Below are 18,528 nucleotides of genomic sequence, written 5' to 3'. Positions count from 1 at the left end.
CCCGATCTACATTAAGTTTTTTAGATCTAGGAAAAACTAGAAAGTAAATGATGATGCCGCGGGTTGGACAGACGTATCAGCTATCTGTCGCCCCGTCCGGCATCATCCTTGAAAGCTCCGTCTTTGCTCTTCAGGCCGCCTAATAAAACTTCAGGCTTGATGAGCAAATGAACACGTGTCGGGGTTCCTGACGGGAAAAATTAAACCCCAGCCGTGTACCAGCTCCCCACATTAGAGGCGCAGAAACAGAGCGTTGCCGCCCGCGTTCCTCCGGCTATGCCTAGAGGACCCGGAAAGCAACGCTCTAAGTCGGGGGCTTCCAAGAAAAAGAAGAGGCTCGACCTGAGGGTCGTCCTCCAACCCAGGAAGTCCTCGGCTAAACGGCCCTGACAGTTGTGTTCAGGGCCGTTGAGGGCAGCCCCACTCGAGGGGGTTTGCACCGTACCCTTAGGTGCGGGTTTCAACCCCCTTGGGGCCCTCATGAGATTTGTCAGCTAACCCTGCCAGTGTTACAGGGCGCGGCGATCTCCCGCGAACATCCTCTAGCTGTCCCGCCCGGAAACGTAGCGACCCTGGAGAGTTCGCAGCCCCCGCGGGGGACCTCCGAGGAGCTAGTTCAGGAGCTTCCTGCCAGCTTGCTGTTACAGGTCTCCGAGTTAGTTCCTCGAGTAAATCCAGACACCAGTCTCGAGAGGCTGGTAGCCTAAGTAAACTCTCTGGCAGCATGGAAACTACTGCCAAATGTTTCAAGTGGGTCCTGCGTACTGTAGAGAAAGGTTACGCTATTCAGTTCGGCGCCAAGCCGCCACCTTTCAGCGGGGTAAACCCCGAGCAGGGTCTGGAACAGGAAGTCAGTACAGGAAGTTTCTACAGGCTCGCTTTCAGGGGCAAAGCTCACCAATACAGAGTACTTCCTTTCGGCCTAGCTCTCACCTGAACTTTCACGAAGTGTGTGGATGCTGCTCTGGCTCCTCCGTGACTCCAGGACATCCGCATACTCGACTGGTCGATTCTGGCCAGCTCAGAATAGTTAGCGGCTCAACATCGAGGTGTTGTTCTCGCTCTCATGAAAGAATTGGGGTTGAGACTCAACACCAAGAAGGGTGTGATTTCTAAAAACCACTTATCTAGGTGTAATCTGGGATTCGACCACGATGCAGGCACGAATGTCACCTGCTCGGTTCGAGTCGATCCTTACTGCAGTAAATGCGGTCAAGCTAGGCCCGTCACCCACTGTCTACAGTCCCAAGTACTGTTAGGTCTTATGGCAGCCGCTTCCAACGTGATACCTTTTGGACTGCTGCTTATGAGACCACTTCAGTGGTGGCTCAAACCAGGCGGTTCTCCCCGAGGGGAAACCCATTTCGCAAGATCAAGGTCACGCAGCGCTGCCTACGTGCCTTGGCCATGTGGAAGAAACCCTGGTTTCTCTCTCAGGGTCCGGTTCTGGGAGCTCCTCGTCGCCGCGTCATGCTAGCGACGGACGCATCCCTCACCGGATGGGGAGGCGGTCATGAGTGGCCGCTTAACCCAAAGCCTGTGGAGCAATCTCCATCTCCCCTGGCATATAAATCGCATAGAGATGCTAGCCGTGTTCCACGTCCTGAAGTGTTTCCTTCCAGACCCAGAAACCGTCACGTGCTGCAATCAGCACTACGGGGATTTATCATATAAATCATCAAGGAGGTATCCGCTCACGCCCCATATATAAGCTGGCGTACCGGATTCTCCTATGGTCTTAAGGAAAGACTTCTCTCCCTGAGAGAAGTCCAGTATCTCTGGACGTGGGAGCAGACGTCCTGTTGAGGCAGGGGCCGAGGCCCGGGGAATGGATGCTTCACCCAGAAGTGCTGAAGCAGATCTGGAGAGTGTTTTAGCCAGGTTCAAGCGGACCTCTTTGCGACTCAAGAGATATCGCAATGTCCCCCCTGGTACTCTCTAGTGCCTCCAGCTCCTGCGGGACTGGATGCTATGGTACAGATGTGGCCGAGGCCTCGTCTGTACGCCTTTCCCCGATCGCTCTGCTCCCGGGAGTTCTGGAACAAGTGTGACCCCCGAGGGGGCACATCTCATACAGGCCGGTCTCTCAATCAAGGTTGCTGAGACCACCCCTCACTCCAGAGCTCCCCATATGAGGAAACCCTATGACCTATAGGAAGTGATCGACCGCACGGTGTAACCCCACCAGTTTGACCCAGTTTACTGCCCGTTTGGTACAGTACTGGAGTCTCCGCAGTCTCACCGTCCGCGGGACTAACCTAAATAAAAATAAGAAGGTTAGTGGGCAGAGTCCCCTGGTCACACGTTTCCTCCAGGGTCGGGAGATCCAAGCTTCATCAGGAAGTGATGAAGCATGGAGACTCAGAAGATGGGACCTCTTGCGACTCGATAGATATCGCAACGTTCTCTCTGGTTCTCCTTAGTGCCTCCAGGTCCGCCCGGACTGGACGCCATAGTACAGACGTGGCCGAGGCTGCGTCTGTACGCATTCTCCCGATCGCTGTGCGCCCTGGAGTTCTGGAAAGAGCACGCCGGCATCGTCACGGCTAGTCCAACCATGGTTTTGGACCTTCCCTCTCAAGCTGGGGGCGCGGTCTGCTACCCCCACATGGAGAAGTGGAAAGTTATGAGTATGGCCCCAGGGGGGGGCGCAACTCATAGACTCGGGTCTCTCAACCGAGGTTGTTGAGACCCTGCTCCTATCCAGAGCTCCCTCTACGAGGAAACCTTAAGTGGAACTTGTTTGCTTCATGGTGTCACTAACACCATCTAGACCAAGTTCCTGCCCGCTGGTACAGTACTAGAGTCCCCGCAAACCCACTAAACCAGCTCACTCCATCCTGAGGGTGTTCGTGGCGGCTTATTAGCCTACCACGCCCCTCGTGGTGGCTCGTCGGTATGGTTTCCTCGGTGGTGCACTCAGGTTGAGACCTCGAGGGGTCTCAAGCCTCTATTACCTCCATTCTTGGAGTGCGACCAATGGGAAGTATATCTGTCCAGTATGCGCACTGGGCACATACGGCCACAAAGAAAGCATGTGGCACGATCAGAGCTATCAGTAGATGGATCACGGATGCCATTCCTACTACCTCCAAGCCCTCTGGTCTCCCAGCTCCATGGGGAGCCAAGACTTACTCCTACTGAGGCTGTCTGCCTCTTAAAAGCTCTGACAGCAGGTGTCCCCCTCCAGGACATCTGCAATGCTGCGGGTTGGTCCTCACCCCTGACAATTGGTCCTCGCCCCTGACATTCGTCAGGTACTATGAGCTTGACCTCAGAGCCGCTCCAGGCTCGGCTGTACTCTCGGCCTAGTGCGCTAGGCCTAGAGGGTTAGCCACCTCCCTAGCCAGGAGGAGACTTCTCAAGGCGCATTCTTTCCGCGGAAAGAAGAGAAGTCGTTTTCGCCACGACACTCCTCGTGTGCCCGAGGGCCGAGGAGTGTCCCTGCATCCTTGCGAGCCCGAGGGCCGAGGAGCAGACCTAAAAGCCTCTTGTCCGTGTAATGCTAGACAAAGGCTCATACTCTCGCGTCCCGGTAGGCTTACCAGGCCGAGCTTCCGGTCCCTCTTGTTCTGGCTACTCCCAGACAAAGGACTAAGACTCCTCGTGAGCCCGAGGGCCGAGGAGTACCTCTCGCACTGGCTGGCGAACCAGGCAGAGGTCACGGTTCTCGTGTGCCTGAGGGCCGAGAACTGCACAGCCCTCTTGTCCGCGGAATGCTAGACAATGGCTTAATTCTCCTCGTGCTCTGACGCAGGATGCTATCAGACCGAGTGTATTTCGGTCCCTCTGGTTTCTGGCTTTCCCCAGACCAAGGACTAAGACTCCTCGTCTGCCTTCAAATAAGGCCGAGGAGTGCCTCATGCACTGGCTGGCTACCAGGCAGAGGCCCCTACTGTCTTCCCCGTGAGCCCGAGGGCCGGGGATTGCAGTGCCCTCTTGTCCGCGTAATGCTAGACAATGGCTTATTCCCTCGCGTCCTGGCGGAGCTCCAGGCCGAGCCTTGGGTCCCTCTTGTTCTGGCTGAACCCCCAGACAAAGGATCACCCTCTCCTCGTGTGCCCGAGGGCCGAGGAGCCTTGAGGTCAAGCTCACCGTCCTCGTGGGTCTGCGGACCGAGGACTTCCCACACCATCTGTCCGCCGGGTGCTAGACAGTGGTCATTCGGTCCCTCTTGTTCTGGCTGACTCCCAGACAAAGGACTAAGACTATGCGTGTGCCTGAGGGCCGCAGAGTACCTCTCGTTCTGGCTGCCGACCAGACGGAGGAAGACCTCCATTCCTCGTGTGCCTGCGGGCCGAGGAGCACTCTTGTGGTCGAGTGCACTGTCCTCGTGGGTCTGCGGACCGAGGACTTCCCACACCATCTGTCCGCCGAGTGCTAGACAGTGGTCATTCGGTCCCTCTTGTTCTGGCTAACTCCCAGACAAAGGACTAAGACTCTGCGTGTGCCTGAGGGCCGCGGAGTACCTCTCGCTCTGGCTGGAGACCAGACAGAGGTAGAACCCCATTCCCCGTGTGCCTGCGGGCCGGGGAGCACTCTCGAGGTCGAGTGCATTGTCCTCCTGGACCAAGGACTACCTACACCATCTGTCCGCCGAGTGCTAGACAATGGTCATTCGGTCCCTCTTGTTCTGGCTAACTCCCAGACAAAGGACTAAGACTCTGCGTGTGCCTGAGGGCCGCGGAGTACCTCTCGTTCTGGCTGGCGACCAGACAGAGGAAGACTACCATTCCTCGTGTGCCCGAGGGCCGAGGATTACAGGGCCTTTTTTGTCCGCGTAATGCTAGACAAGGGCTCTTTCCTTTCCACCCTGGTTGAGCAGACACTGCGCAGGGCTCGGAAATTATGGGGGCGTTGGTAGTCTCGTTCCCCATAGCGTTCTAGACACGGCTCGAGTTCCCGGAAGGGAACGTCTCGGGTTACTAATGTAACCTTAGTTCCCTGAGGGAACGAGACGCCGCGTCTCGGACCATAATTCCCGCACCCTGCGGCGCTCGCTTCATTCCTAAAAGAGCTGCCGCCGGCTTCAAACGCACGCGCTTTATACTTCCCGGTCGATGACGTCACCGCGCCTGTGACGTCACTCCCGTCATTTCATTGGTTGTTAGACATAGTTCAGAGTGCGGCCCGCCAATGGCGTTCCCCATAGCGTTCTAGACGCGGCGTCTCGTTCCCTCAGGGAACTAAGGTTACATTAGTAACCCGAGACGATTTCTGTGTCTAATGTAGTGAAGTAAGCAATTGTAAAAAAAACTGTAGGTAAATATCAAAGTCATGATCTCGTTGTTCCCATCATGCACTTGAGCATAATAATTAATAAGGTAACATTTTTTGCTGTTTTCAAGATGTATTTACACTGTTTTATGGTTGTTTTTGTTGTTAGGTTAAGTGACTTGCTGTTTTGTAACATCTAGAGTTGATTTTCTACTCAGAATGACACATTCATATTCAAAAACTACTCACTGATTGTTACTGTCATTGTGTATCATGTGCTAAGTATTGAAGTCTCTGTGTTCATTTGGTTAGTAACTACATTTAACCTGAGTCAACATATGACCTTAAAAACAATAAGAAGTTGTCTACTTGCTTACGTACATGCTATGATGCTTGAGTAAGGTTTTACTCGAGGACTGTAGGGTAAACTTAAAATTATTAGGTAGAAATTACTAATCAAACTCTAGTCTCAGCCTCAGACGTCTGATGCATATGGTACGCTTAACTGGAAACACTTCAGGAATGTCGAAGTCGTGATCTGATTAGTTGAATTTGATTGGATTTCGGTGAGACGCGAGTGTCGCATTTATTTTCGGTCCGCCGGGAAACAAAGCGCAGACTATTAACTCTGTGTTTTGCTAAGAGGTGCTTATGCAGACGCCATTGTTGTTATACAAGTTTGTAACGCTCGTGAACAAATCACTGACTTACTGCTTGTTCTCCCTCTTATTCTTTAATTTTCGATGTTGGTTATTTCAATGACTGACTTGTTGCATGCCAGTCTGTTGTTGTGGGGACATTTTCACGCCGCGAAACGTGACGCTGAACGAAACAAACTGTGATTGGTTGTTTGACATGTCGGTCAAACGGCCTTATGGGCGGGCCTTGGCCAATGAAAGCTGCCATGGTTTCCAGACCTTCAGCTGTCAGTCTGAAGCTCTGGCTATGCAAGACTAATCAAAATCTAACTGTACTGTTTACTTATTATTTACTTATTTTCATTTGCTAATTTTACTTAACTTAGTTAAGTAGATTGTACTTAATTCTATACTTAACTCTATTACTTAAAAAAATATGCATGCAAAAACTTAAAAAAAAAGTGTAGTAGGTATATGCAGTCAGGTCAAGCCGGTTGGTTTAGTGTGTTGTTTTTTTGGAATCTGGATGTGGTCCTCTTTGGTATCGCAACTTGACTTGTCTAAAAATCTAAACAAAAACCTCTAAACAAGCTCTTTAATGTTGCACTGTACACATACTGTACACTGTAAGTTTGGTTTTGTGAGAATTACCCTTCAATCTGATATTCTGACAGGATAAATGCTGTATGCTTAATTTCACAAAAAGTGTGTGATTAATCACAATTTATTGCTCAAAAAGCATTTGATTAATCACTATTAAAAATTGTAATCTGTTGACAGTCTTAGTTTACTAAACATCAACTGTCCAGATAAACAAGCAAGGACAGAAAACACTAGGATGATCAAAACCTCTTTACGGTTGCAGGCTATGACACAAACAATGTCTTGAGACAATCTGGTTTGATTGCTATTAGACTGTAGTGCAAAAAACACATGATCTACATCTGCTTTGTCTATGTGACAATACAAGAGACAAGAGCACATGGCCAGTGAAAACAACCACAAGTTAACGGTAATGACACACAAAATCATGTGGTGAAAGAACAAACACCCAGGTGCACACATACGTAGACATGAAACAATAGACCACATGCGTTTCAGGATCCTGTCACCAAACTAAAAACTAAACAAAAGTGACAAGTGCCTGAAAAAAAAAATAATAATTAAAATTTCCAGAAAGAATTTTAATATGTCCTGTGTTTTTTTCTCAGTGCTGTACATCAGGACTGGCTCTCTGTCTCTTGCTGCGCTGAATAAAGTTCATCCGTGTGTGGTATGTACAATGCGTTGTAATCAGTGCGTGAGAACTCTTCTTTTGCCACACTGATCATAATGTGTTACACACTAAAAGCGCAAAGCAAGCATTTATCAACTGTTCTCTCAGTAAAGACTGCATATAGGGTACAATGGAGCTATGGGGTAAAAGGGCCATTGTAATTTTATTTTCATCCCTATACCAAATGGCAACAAAAAATAACACAATACTTTCCTATATAACATTTGCTGTTGACTTTTTACCAACATTAATTTTTCATAATGCATTTGCATAAGCAGAATAAAAGGCAACCACAGTTCTTTCCATGGTAAACTTTCTTTTACCACAGTGGTATCCGTTTCCGTGAGAAACATGAGAATTATTTTCAGTGTGTTCTAATGTTAAAGGTTGTAACAAGAAAAAACAAAGCAAGAATATTTTTGTATATTATTTCATGTTTGACAATCACCAGGCCTATACAAACTAGATGTTACTGCCAGTTAAAACCAGGTTGAGTTTAATAAACAAGAAGCCTTTCCTGTGCATCATGAAAAAAAAAATCAATGTAAACGTTTGTGGTCAATTCGTCCTCTGCATCTGTCTCAGTGTCCTCAAAGTCATCTGACTCTAGTGGCCAATGTTTCACCAAACACTAAATTTTTTTTGGTAATGGTGACAACCATTTTCTGGATGAAGGGTGATATTTTTTACAGTATGCTCTTGCAGTGGCAACTAAAAACCTCTGGAGTGTGCAAGTACAATAGTCTGCTCATGTGAGATAAAGCAACTCTCCACACTGTCAACTAGAGCAAAAGTACAGCTAGCACAATGGAAAGGAAATATCAAGCAACCACAAAGGTAAACTGCCTGACACTTCATTTGTGTGAAAGTAGGGCATTCAGCTGTAGTTGTCTGAACTTGTTCAACAAGACAGTTTTTGTTATTACTATTCCATCTATTAGTGTTGTTCTTTTTATAATCTTATTGCAATAAAGGAGTCATTGGATGCCCATTTTCCACAAGTTCATATGATTAAGATTTAGGGTCTTAATGAAAAGTCTCTAATATACTTTGGTTAAAATTCTCAATAGTAGTGTAAAAAGAAACACCCTTTTACCTTGTCAAAATCAGCTCTCCAAAATTTCAGCTCATTTTAAGACATGGCCCCTTTAAATGCCATCGAGCTCTGCTCGCCCCGCCCCTCTCTGGGATTATGTTTACTTTAGCCGCATTTAGCGGCGTTTATCGGCGAAACTTGCCAACAAGCACATTATTAAGAAAGGCCATTTGCAAAGATGCATAAAAAACCCTTATACTCACTTCTGCTGTGGGTGAAGCTGCATCACAAATGATTCACACGAACATGGATGCATATGTAGACCGGGATTGGCGCTTTCCATTTAAAAATGAAAGTAATGTTAAACCTCTGCAGTGTTGCCAGATTGGAAATGTCCAAGTATCGTACCAGAAGCTCAAAATTATCGTATTTGGGAGAAAATTATCGTATTTTAGTCAAACGTTCAAAATAAAGATATTTATCTAGATGTTACAGCTATTTCTCCTTTTTAGCACTCATTTTCTATACCTTATTGCAATGCTAAACTAATTATCTTACCCGAGTCAAACGTTCAAAATACAGCTATTAATCTAGATGTTACAGCTATTTATCCTTTTCAGCACTCATTTTCTATACTTTATTGTTAAACTAACAACCTCAGTTTTGAAACAACTGACCTAAGTAAGACAGGAACGTTAACTTGTGCTTGTGAGAGAGAGCCATTCTCCACGATGATTGGTTGAGAAGACGTAAGATTGGATGAAAGGCATGCGTAACGCACGTTCACGTCTCCTCACAATCATGAAGGTAGACGTAGTATCCACACAGCTAGATCTTTGAGAATAGAAGCTCTTATAATTACAACGACCATGGTGTCACAAAATTCTGAAATTATCGTACATTGTGGTATTATTGATCGTACATCGTACAGAGGTCAAAATTATGGTACAAATACGATAATTATCGTACGTCTGGCAACACTGAACCTCTGCGTCTTCAGCGGCTCAGATGTTGGGAGTAAATGACGACTGCTATGTTCATTATTATATCCAACAACAGAACACCTAAATCACTCAATTAGAGTCTTCATCTGCACCTGAGTCACACAATGGTGATCGTATTCAGACTGTTTCAGCTCACTGAGGGGGAGGGGGGGCTAAGGTAAGACGCTAATGTCAATCAAATGTGTTTCGTCACAACGACAAGAAGCTGAGAATGACCTGATTTTAAAAAGATTTTAAAAATTACTAAAATACAACTGGGTGGATTTTAACCATTGTAGGGTGGTTGTGCACACAAACTACCAACACACATTAATGTTCAAACAACATGGAAAAGTTAGTTTTGCACCCGATGACCCCTTTAAAGGTAAAATCTACTGTATTATCATACAGGTACGGTATGTAATTTGTCATTTAAGCATAACCCAATGTGGAAAAACAATTAGGGAGACCCTCTCATTAATCATGCAGTCGTCACTTGTAGGTGATATTTCAGATTTAAAGATACTGCTTATTGCTGATTTGTTTCATAATTGATAAACTTTACAGAGTTTTTGAACTGAACTGAATCAGTACTAAACTGAATTGAGTTGAATAGAATTTTAGAATTTGTATTTGCTTCATTGATTCTGTTACTTTCTAGCACTTTTTAGCACTACATAAATAAAGGTATAAACAACCTTTAACTGATAAATGAATATCCAACTACAGAATTATTGTATTTGTGTTCCGAACATAGACATGTCTGATGGTGCTTTTACAGTTTTTAATGCTTATACGCTAAAAGAGGTTCTTGAAACACACTCAATGCACACTCATACACCGAATGTTCAGACAAGTCTGCAAAATGTCCAGCACATTACAGTAACTGCTTTACTAAAATTGTAAAACAAACTTTGCAAAATGCTAAACACAGTTCTGTACATAAGACTCATCATTCCAAACTATAACAGCTCTTGTGTTTAATTGAGGAAACACTGACATTTAAATGCCACACTTTGATTTAGTGATTTCCTACACCCACTGATGACGTGTGAAAAGATCCCTTGTGGGGAAAAAAAAAAAATAAATATTTACTTGTCAGACAATTTTTGAAACCTGACACTCAAACACCAGAACCACACACCAAATCTGCAAAACTATTGAAAACTCAGTTTTCAATTTCATAAAACACTTTTTGCAAAACACAATACACAATTCTGTAAATATCACAAAAATATAACAGGAAATATCTTGATTTCCTTTTTCAGAAACAACCAAGCAAAATGCCACACTAATTCATTAGTGCCTCACACTAACACACTTATTATCTAACATCAACCAATCATGCCTTTTCTTTCGTACTTTGTAATACCATATTCACAACCACAAATTTATACAGAAAATAAACTATGGTTTCAGTCTTGCTTTCGTATTTACTGTTCATTTTTTTAATTACTTTCAATCTTGAACAAAAATGTACATAGGTGCTCATGAAAGAAGCTTTAGGTTTTGAATAACTGTGTGTATATGAAATATCCAAAAATATAATATTATGGCAATGGTGTTTGCAATAAAGACAAATGTTGGCTTTTGAGAAGTGTTTGTGATATTTTGAATGCAGTGCTTCTTTTTGCAGATGTGAGGCATTTTGCGTTTTCTGTGTGCAATTCTTGGATTTGAGTGTATGCATACAAGTCAGCTTTATTTCTATTCAGCTTTATATATCAAAGCAGTAGTAAGAAATTCAAAATCAGCTGAAAGCAACTCTAGCAAGCCCATAGTGACATTATACAACTCAAATCAGTTCAGTGTTGATTCAGTTCACAACTGTAAAATTCATCAATTGTGCATAAACACTGTATATACATTTTTAAAAAAAACTGTATTCAAAGATTTTTTTGCCATCAGTCAATGGCCATAGTTTATGCTACATTTTAGGAGGAAGGGCATCTCATATGACACACACTCCTCCTTAGTGGTTCTTCACAGTCCACACACACAAAGATACACCAGAAGATCAATCAGACATCCACATCAACACAACTCATTTCACTTCAGGTAAAATATTTCATCAATCAGGTTACATCTATGATCATTTTAATTATAATTTTGATATACATCAATTAAAAATTAACTATTATAGTTGTTCATTTATTGTTATACTTTGGTACATACAATTCCATTTACAGGTTTTGAGATTTGTTTGGACATTAGGCTTCAAAAATATATTACAGTTTTTTACAGACGCTAGGACACATTTCTCAATACTTAGGTCACTTCTGCAAAACTCTTCACACAGTGAGCACAACAGAAGTCTATGTGGGCTAAACTGAGGATCAATTATCATTGTTTTGGCACAAAATGCATTCAATGACTACATCTCTCAAATTTTATGAATTCTTTTCTCACTTAGACACAACAACTGCCAAAACTCTTTGTACGTACAGGGCATTTTGCACGTGCTTACATACTGTTTTCAAAACTGTTAAACTTATGTTCAAAACAATAACATAATGCAAAACTGAATAAGACAGCAAAATTCAACAGCAATATTTTATTGAAACATATTTCAAATCTAAAAATGCGAGTACATTAGTATTACTATTGTATCTGTATCAGTGGATGGTGTGTATACAAATTCTTGTATTTTGGAATTACTTAGTGCAAAAAAATAAAAATAAATAAACGACATAAAATATTGACGAACTCTGCATCATGTCTGATTCATTCCAGTAACATATATTGCAGTTATAAACAATATATATTGCAATTATAAACAGAGATGTGTCCTTGTTTTACACAAGAAAACACTGTGTAATGCTACATGTTGTTAGTGTTTTTTAGCTCATTGTTTTGTGGGTGACAAAGTGTGTTTGTCGGCTGTCAACCTTTGCTAGTGTTCTGGAAGAATGAGTTTGTTTGAGACCTGAATAAAGTGTTTTAGTAGTTGTAGTGCATTTTGAATGTGAAATGAACTGCTTTGCCAAGCTGAAAGTCGGTTAGGAGAATTGTGTGAAGAGTTTTGCAAAAGTGACCTAAATATTGCGAAATGTGTCCTAGCGTATGTAAAAAACTGTAATATAGTTCATAACTTTCAAAAATGTTATAATCGAATGAAATGTGCAATCATAAATAATATTTGTGAACAACGTAAATTTTACATCCTGATATTTTAGAATAGGAAAAACTCCAAATTTCGGCATCCTTGTCAAAAATACAGTATGTATTTACATGTACTACTGCTGTTTATTTCAAACTATCAAACGATTTTGATATGAGTATACTAGGGTTGGGTATCATTTGTTGTTTTTTTTAGATACCGGTGCCAAATCAATACCTTTAAAACGGTACCGGTGCCAAATCAATACTTTTAAAAAAGCCACAAAATGGTGGATGACACAAAAATATATTTTTATTGGACAAAAAAGTTCTTAAAATTGAACAATGTATTAAAAGTGTAAAGTATACATTAATATTAAAGTAAATTCAAAACACAACAACAATAAAACCTAAGCCACCTAACCCAACTACAATAATTTAACAGCTTCAAATTTCAGCAATTCTTTTGCAGAAATATGACCATATTTGCCTTCTCTGGCAAAATACGACACCTCTCCTAACTTATTGCATGTCCTGGTTTGACTTCAAAAGGTTCTTCAAGCGATGCCATAGAAGAACCATTTTTGGTTCCACAAAGAACTATTCAGTCAAAGGTTCTTTAAAGAACCATCTCTTTCTTAACTTTTTATAATCTGAAGAACCTTTTTTCGCCACAAAGAACCTTTTGCGAAACAGAAAGGTTCTTCAGATGTTAAAGGTTCTTTAGGGAACCAGGTTCTTCTATGGCATCGTGAAGCACCTTTATTTTTAAGAGTGTACACTGATAGTCAGGGTGCGATTTGTGAAAAAAGCAGAGGGGGGATGCTTTTGTCTTCCCATAGGCGGAGGTTAACAATGCACATTATACTTGTTTTTTAGGCAAGAACCAGATAATGAGTGTCACGTCATGAAATGTTTTTTAATACAAAAACCGTCTAATGTGATCACAATTTAATAAAACATTGTAAGTTAGGCCTATTAATTGTAATGATTTTATTTCAAACAACAAATAAATTATATAGAAAAAGTGAGCAAAGTATCAACGGAGCTTGTTACAAATTAGTAAACCACTGCGTCGCAAAATGATTCACTGTTTCGAAGCGCTCCAATCGAATTGCGAATCTTTTGATTCAGAACGAGACTTCTATGCCTTCAGTTGAAGGCATTCAGTGCGCATATCGCGAATCATTTGATTCAAAACAAACGTGCTTTTCATTCACGCGCTTCTAGGATGGTCTCATTTCCTAATGATTTGTGCTTTTAATTCCAAATGTAAAAATGGACAGTAACTACAAAGATGTCTTGGATTTGTATCATCAAAGCTTTCGACGTTCGCGTGAGTTTTTTCATTCAGGAAATAATTTTTTCAAACATTCTGACACCCCATGAATGCAGTATTTAAATTTAACTAGCGATCATGCATGTTGATAATTCAGTGCTTCACTCATCCTGCACCAGAAGACAAATATTTCAATCGACAGTTGAGGCATTTAAGTAGCACCGAAATTTGTGTTCTGATTCGGTCCAGTACATACCGGCCATATGGGTTCGGTACCCAACCTTAGGGTATACCATATTTTAGAGTGACACTATTTTAGCTCTGCTTTCCGGCCAGTACTGAAAATTAAACCTGCGACCTTTAGTCCAATTTTAGGCCACAACTGCCCAAAAACTCTCTTAAGATTATTAATTTATGATTAATGATCAATTACAGGTGAAATCCACAAGTTTTTTTAGAATGGAAAGCAGCAAGGTCATCGCATCTGACAAAGCTACAGTTGTCATCCAAGTAAATCCACAGGTGGCACAAGATACTGTTATTTGTGATGATGGACAGCAGGTCAGAGGAGCATATCACAATACGGCTCTTAAAGGATTTTTCAGTGCACAACCAAAGGCATTGGGGGTAATACATTTTATGTTGAATTATAATGCTTCATGGTATCAATTTGGGATTTTAATAGTTTTTTTCTAGATCACTTTAAATGACAGCAGTCTTTTGTCATAAGACCTTGTGTAAAGATACATGTAAATCTGATTCCCTTTAGTATATTAAACATCAACATATTTTCTATTTTTGTGTTTCCAAACAAACACCTGACCTAGTTCTGCTCTCTAGACTGTACAGATAATGATTGGAGTGACGGTCTTCTTACTTGGTATTGTACTCACCGCAAATGTCTACAGATTTGATAGTATTTCTGTGATTGGCAACACCTATTGGGGATCTTTCATTGTAAGTTTAATTTAACAGTTTTGCTTTATTTCACTTTTAATTCTAATTCAAATTCTAATTTCCTGTTCTTCTTTCTCAGTACATCTGTACTGGCTCTCTGTCTGTTGCTGCACAGAATAAACTGAATCCATGTGTGGTATGTACATATTTTGTGCTAAAATCTGTGGGTGAGAACTCTTCTGTCAGTTCTTGATCCTTATTTGTACATCATTATTTAGATTACTCGACTAATTGTTGTGCAATTTAAATCACCACAAGCTGTCAACAACTGAGCAACAGTCCAAATTTAAAACTGTTAGCTGCATCTTTAGATTCTCTGATCAAAATTTCCATCAGGTGCACAATTCAGAAAGAAACTGTGTAGCTGTTACTTAACTGTTACTTTTAGCACAATGCAATATTCATCCTTTACTACTGACAAGTCAAGATATTGGACTGATCTTACAAGTTTAGGCCATTACAATTCCTGTCACTTACAGTTTTTCTTCCTGTAGGTGAAAGCCTCTCTTGGAATGAATGTGATCAGTGCTGTAACTGCAGCGATATCCATTATTCTGATGGGCATAGAGATGGGAATGCTCTCAAGGTTCCCTCGTTGCTACAGTAGAAGTAGTTATGACTGTGTACATATTGAGGTATGAATATATAATGTGCAGTATTTTGTTTTAATGTGTGGTATTCTTTTTAGCTATTAACTGTAATTTTTTTTTAATAAATGACAATTCTTTTATCATTTACTTTTAAGTCATTACTGAATTGAAAAAAATCTTGACATAAACCGGTTTGTTCCTCACACAAAGATACTGGATGATTTAAAAAGATTTGAAACTTCATTAAAGCAGTGTTTAAAATATCTTCTTTTTTAAAAAAAAAAAAATTATAATAATTAATAAAAAGAAGGTTAGTAAATAACGACAGAATTTTACCTTTGTGAACTTATATACTGATTTTTTAAATAGACCATTATCATCAGAATAAAGCAATATAATTCCTGGGATGTTACAGTTTTTCTCAATTGCTTAAACACATTTCTTGAATTTATGCCTCTTATTTGCGAAACTCTAAACACAAATCCACAACTTCTAACTCAATTCCCGAAACTTCCTATATTGAGGTCAAAATGAAGCTCTCCACTCAAAACAACTCAATCTTGCTGAAAAACCAAACTTTGCTCTCAGACATGACACACAAATCCTCAAACACACACACACTACAACACAGTTTTACACACTGATGAGATAAATTCAAAACAATACTACAAAAACAATAATAAAAAAAAAACTTTCCACATGATGAACACAACAAATATATGCATTTGCAAGTGTTTTATTCCTTAATTTACAGTAATGTACTGTAAAAAACAGTACAAAACAGCAAACAACAACAAAAATAATTATTCTGCCCAGCATCCTGTCTTTTGTCTGGGGCAGGCCAAAGAACCTCTTCTGCATCACAGGCTAAATTAGCCCTGGCCAGACAGCAGGGGTCAAATCCTCTTGCATGCCTGATCCAACCCTGGCACTCATCAACTAAAATATATGAGACTGCTTGTTTTCTTTCCCTTGCCCTTCCTCTGTCTCTTCCATGTTGTCGTCATCATCATCATCCACCTTCTTCTCCTCCTCTTCCTCTTTCACCTCCTACTCTTCCTCTTCAAAATTACACATTACTGTAGGTGGGATATTGATTGAAAAAGACTGGATAGGATTCACAGTTACACTTGTACTAGTGGTCTTACCAAAAAAACTAAAAACTAAAAACAGTAAAAATGCATTACAACGTCATTGTGAAACAGAAAAGAAAAGGCACAAATGGGCACAAAGGTGAAAATAAAATTAGAAAGTCCACTGTCAGAATTTGTAACTTTTATGTTGTCCTCTGTCTATATATGCATTCTAATTGAAGGTTCATGAGATGTACCTTTGAGCTATTTTAGAGAACTGCTTTATCATTGGTTGATCTATATTATCTTCATTAGTGAAAGTCAAGATTCACTTGAATAATTCATGACAAATTTACAAAAAGTCTAATAGAAATAGACAGTTTATGACAACTAGATCAAACATTTTGCATTTAGGTAATGACTTATACGACGAGCTAATGGCTTGATGTTTTGAGGGGTAAAACTATTGCACAGAGAACCATATAATACATTTTGAGCAACATATAGCAACTGATAATGTAGGAAACCGCAGACAAATGTATATAATCAGTTGTATGAATGTACCAAAGCAATCGCATCTTGATCAGAAGAATGAGAAGCTTTTTATGATGTGCACAAGAGACTAGATGATGTGGTTGTTGAACAAGTAGTTTTGACAATTTCATTTCTGATCTGAGAAATGCACCAAAGTGACTGAGAAACACTGTAAGCTGACTTTGGCTCTTTTATCTCCATTGAAGGTTCTAAGTTGGTGTGTGCTAAATTTTGACTCCTATGTTTCCACTTGGGTAATTGTGTGCTAATTGAGCTCAAACTTCACAGACTTGAGTGAACAATACTGAATACTAGTGCTTTCTAACTGACCATATGGTGTAAGCACTGAGAAATGTAGGGATTTGTGTGTAGAGTTTTGCAGTAACAGTTCACCAAATATAACTCATGTGTCAAAGCAGGGAATAGTGTTTAATGTTTAGGGAAATGGGTGTGCTTTTTCATAAATGACGTTATACTGTAGTTTTGAAATTTTAGTTCAAAAGACTGGTTATAGTGTTTTAGCAATTGAGAAAAACTGTATTTGTGGAACTGCTTTCATATGGGCATGTTTAATGTGTTTATTTAGAGTTCTGGTTTGGGGACCCTCGGAGTATTGCTGGTGTTCTCCATCCTTCAGTTCATCGTCTCCATCTTTATCTCAGGATTTGCCTGCAAAGCCACCTGCAACACAGACATGACAGTGGTCAATGTGGCACTAAAATAGGTAATTTTTTTCATGATTTAGTGCGCAGTTGCTATATGCTGTTTCATTTGTGGTTTTCAGGTATTAAGGTTTTTTTTTTGTATCTTGTTTGTCTCATGTGTAGTAACAAATCTTGTCTATTACTTCCCAGGGATACTGAGTCACAGGAGGAGATCCATCCAAAGGTTGCAAGGAATTTAAAAAAATGTATGTGAAAAAATATATGTACATATTTTATGATTATTGGAAAATTGATTTTTTTGTATGATGCAATCAAGGAATGTTAAAATATTTACATGACAAATATGTGTCAAAAATGTATTAGTCTTAGGACTAGGTTGGAGCTAAACTTGTGCCATAGACCTCAAGAGCCAGGCTGTAAAACCTTGTTGTCAACCACATATTTACATTATTTTTAAAGCAAACCTGAATGTACTGATATACAAGTATTTTAAATAAAGATGACCACTTCATATATCCTTTATCCTACAATCCTGTTTGTCTGCTATTATTCAGTGACAGAGCTACATCACCATTTAATATTTATGGATAATACACCTGCCCCCACACGGAAAGAACCTATATAAACATATATGTTTTAATATAGGTTTTGATATAGGTTTTTAATATATGTGACATATAAAATTGGCCGTTTTCCTATATTATATGTACATATATGCACATATATGTGCATATATTATAGGAAAACGGCCAATTTTATATATGTGTACATATATGCTTACCTATATATTAGGAACGGAAAGGAGATGAAGTGAGGCCAAGTATGGTGACCCATACTAGCCATTGCTGCAGAGCCCAGTTGAGGGTATGGTGCTCAAGGGTCTCACCTCAGTTGTGGTATTGAGGGTGAAGAGAGTGCTGGTTATTCACTCCCCCCACATACAATCCCTGCCGGACCTGAGACTCGAACCTGCAACCTTTGGGTTACATGTCCGACTCTCTAACCATTAGGCCACGGCTGCCCCTGCATGAAAACCCATAGCTGCTAGACAACATAAATAAAAGCACAGTGAAATGCTCAGATAAAGCACTTGTCGCGTGTCCTAACCAGACGCGATGCAACAACGCGATGTATCTGAATCATTCAAATATCACAACCATTCAAATGCGAGAAGAGCACTT

General features: G+C 41.0%; 1 protein-coding gene across 1 annotated transcript; it reads left to right on the top strand.

Annotated features, from left to right (window-relative positions):
• Positions 1 to 11,153: 11,153 nt before the first annotated feature.
• LOC141334289 (membrane-spanning 4-domains subfamily A member 4A-like) lies at positions 11,154 to 17,877 on the top strand. The gene is made up of 7 exons (XM_073839333.1): positions 11,154 to 11,208; positions 13,964 to 14,155; positions 14,369 to 14,485; positions 14,565 to 14,621; positions 14,980 to 15,120; positions 17,269 to 17,406; positions 17,537 to 17,877. Exons 2-6 carry the CDS (start codon positions 13,988 to 13,990, stop codon positions 17,404 to 17,406), a joined length of 621 nt encoding a protein of 206 aa, XP_073695434.1. The 5' UTR covers positions 11,154 to 11,208; positions 13,964 to 13,987; the 3' UTR covers positions 17,537 to 17,877.
• The last annotated feature ends 651 nt before the right edge of the window (positions 17,878 to 18,528 follow it).

The sequence above is a fragment of the Garra rufa genome, chromosome 5, assembly GCF_049309525.1.
Source record: "Garra rufa chromosome 5, GarRuf1.0, whole genome shotgun sequence".
Taxonomy (NCBI): Eukaryota; Metazoa; Chordata; class Actinopteri; order Cypriniformes; family Cyprinidae; genus Garra; species Garra rufa.
Note: the sequence above shows the minus strand (reverse complement) of the source record. Positions and strands in the feature narration are given on the sequence as shown.

Bases quoted from the DNA above. Each gene is read 5' to 3' on its own strand.
- LOC141334289 (XM_073839333.1), top strand. From the start codon at position 13,988: ATGGAAAGCAGCAAGGTCATCGCATCTGACAAAGCTACAGTTGTCATC. The intron at 14,156-14,368 runs GTAATACATTTT...TCTGCTCTCTAG, and splicing joins CACAACCAAAGGCATTGGGG to ACTGTACAGATAATGATTGG. The intron at 14,622-14,979 runs GTATGTACATAT...TTCTTCCTGTAG, and splicing joins ATAAACTGAATCCATGTGTG to GTGAAAGCCTCTCTTGGAAT.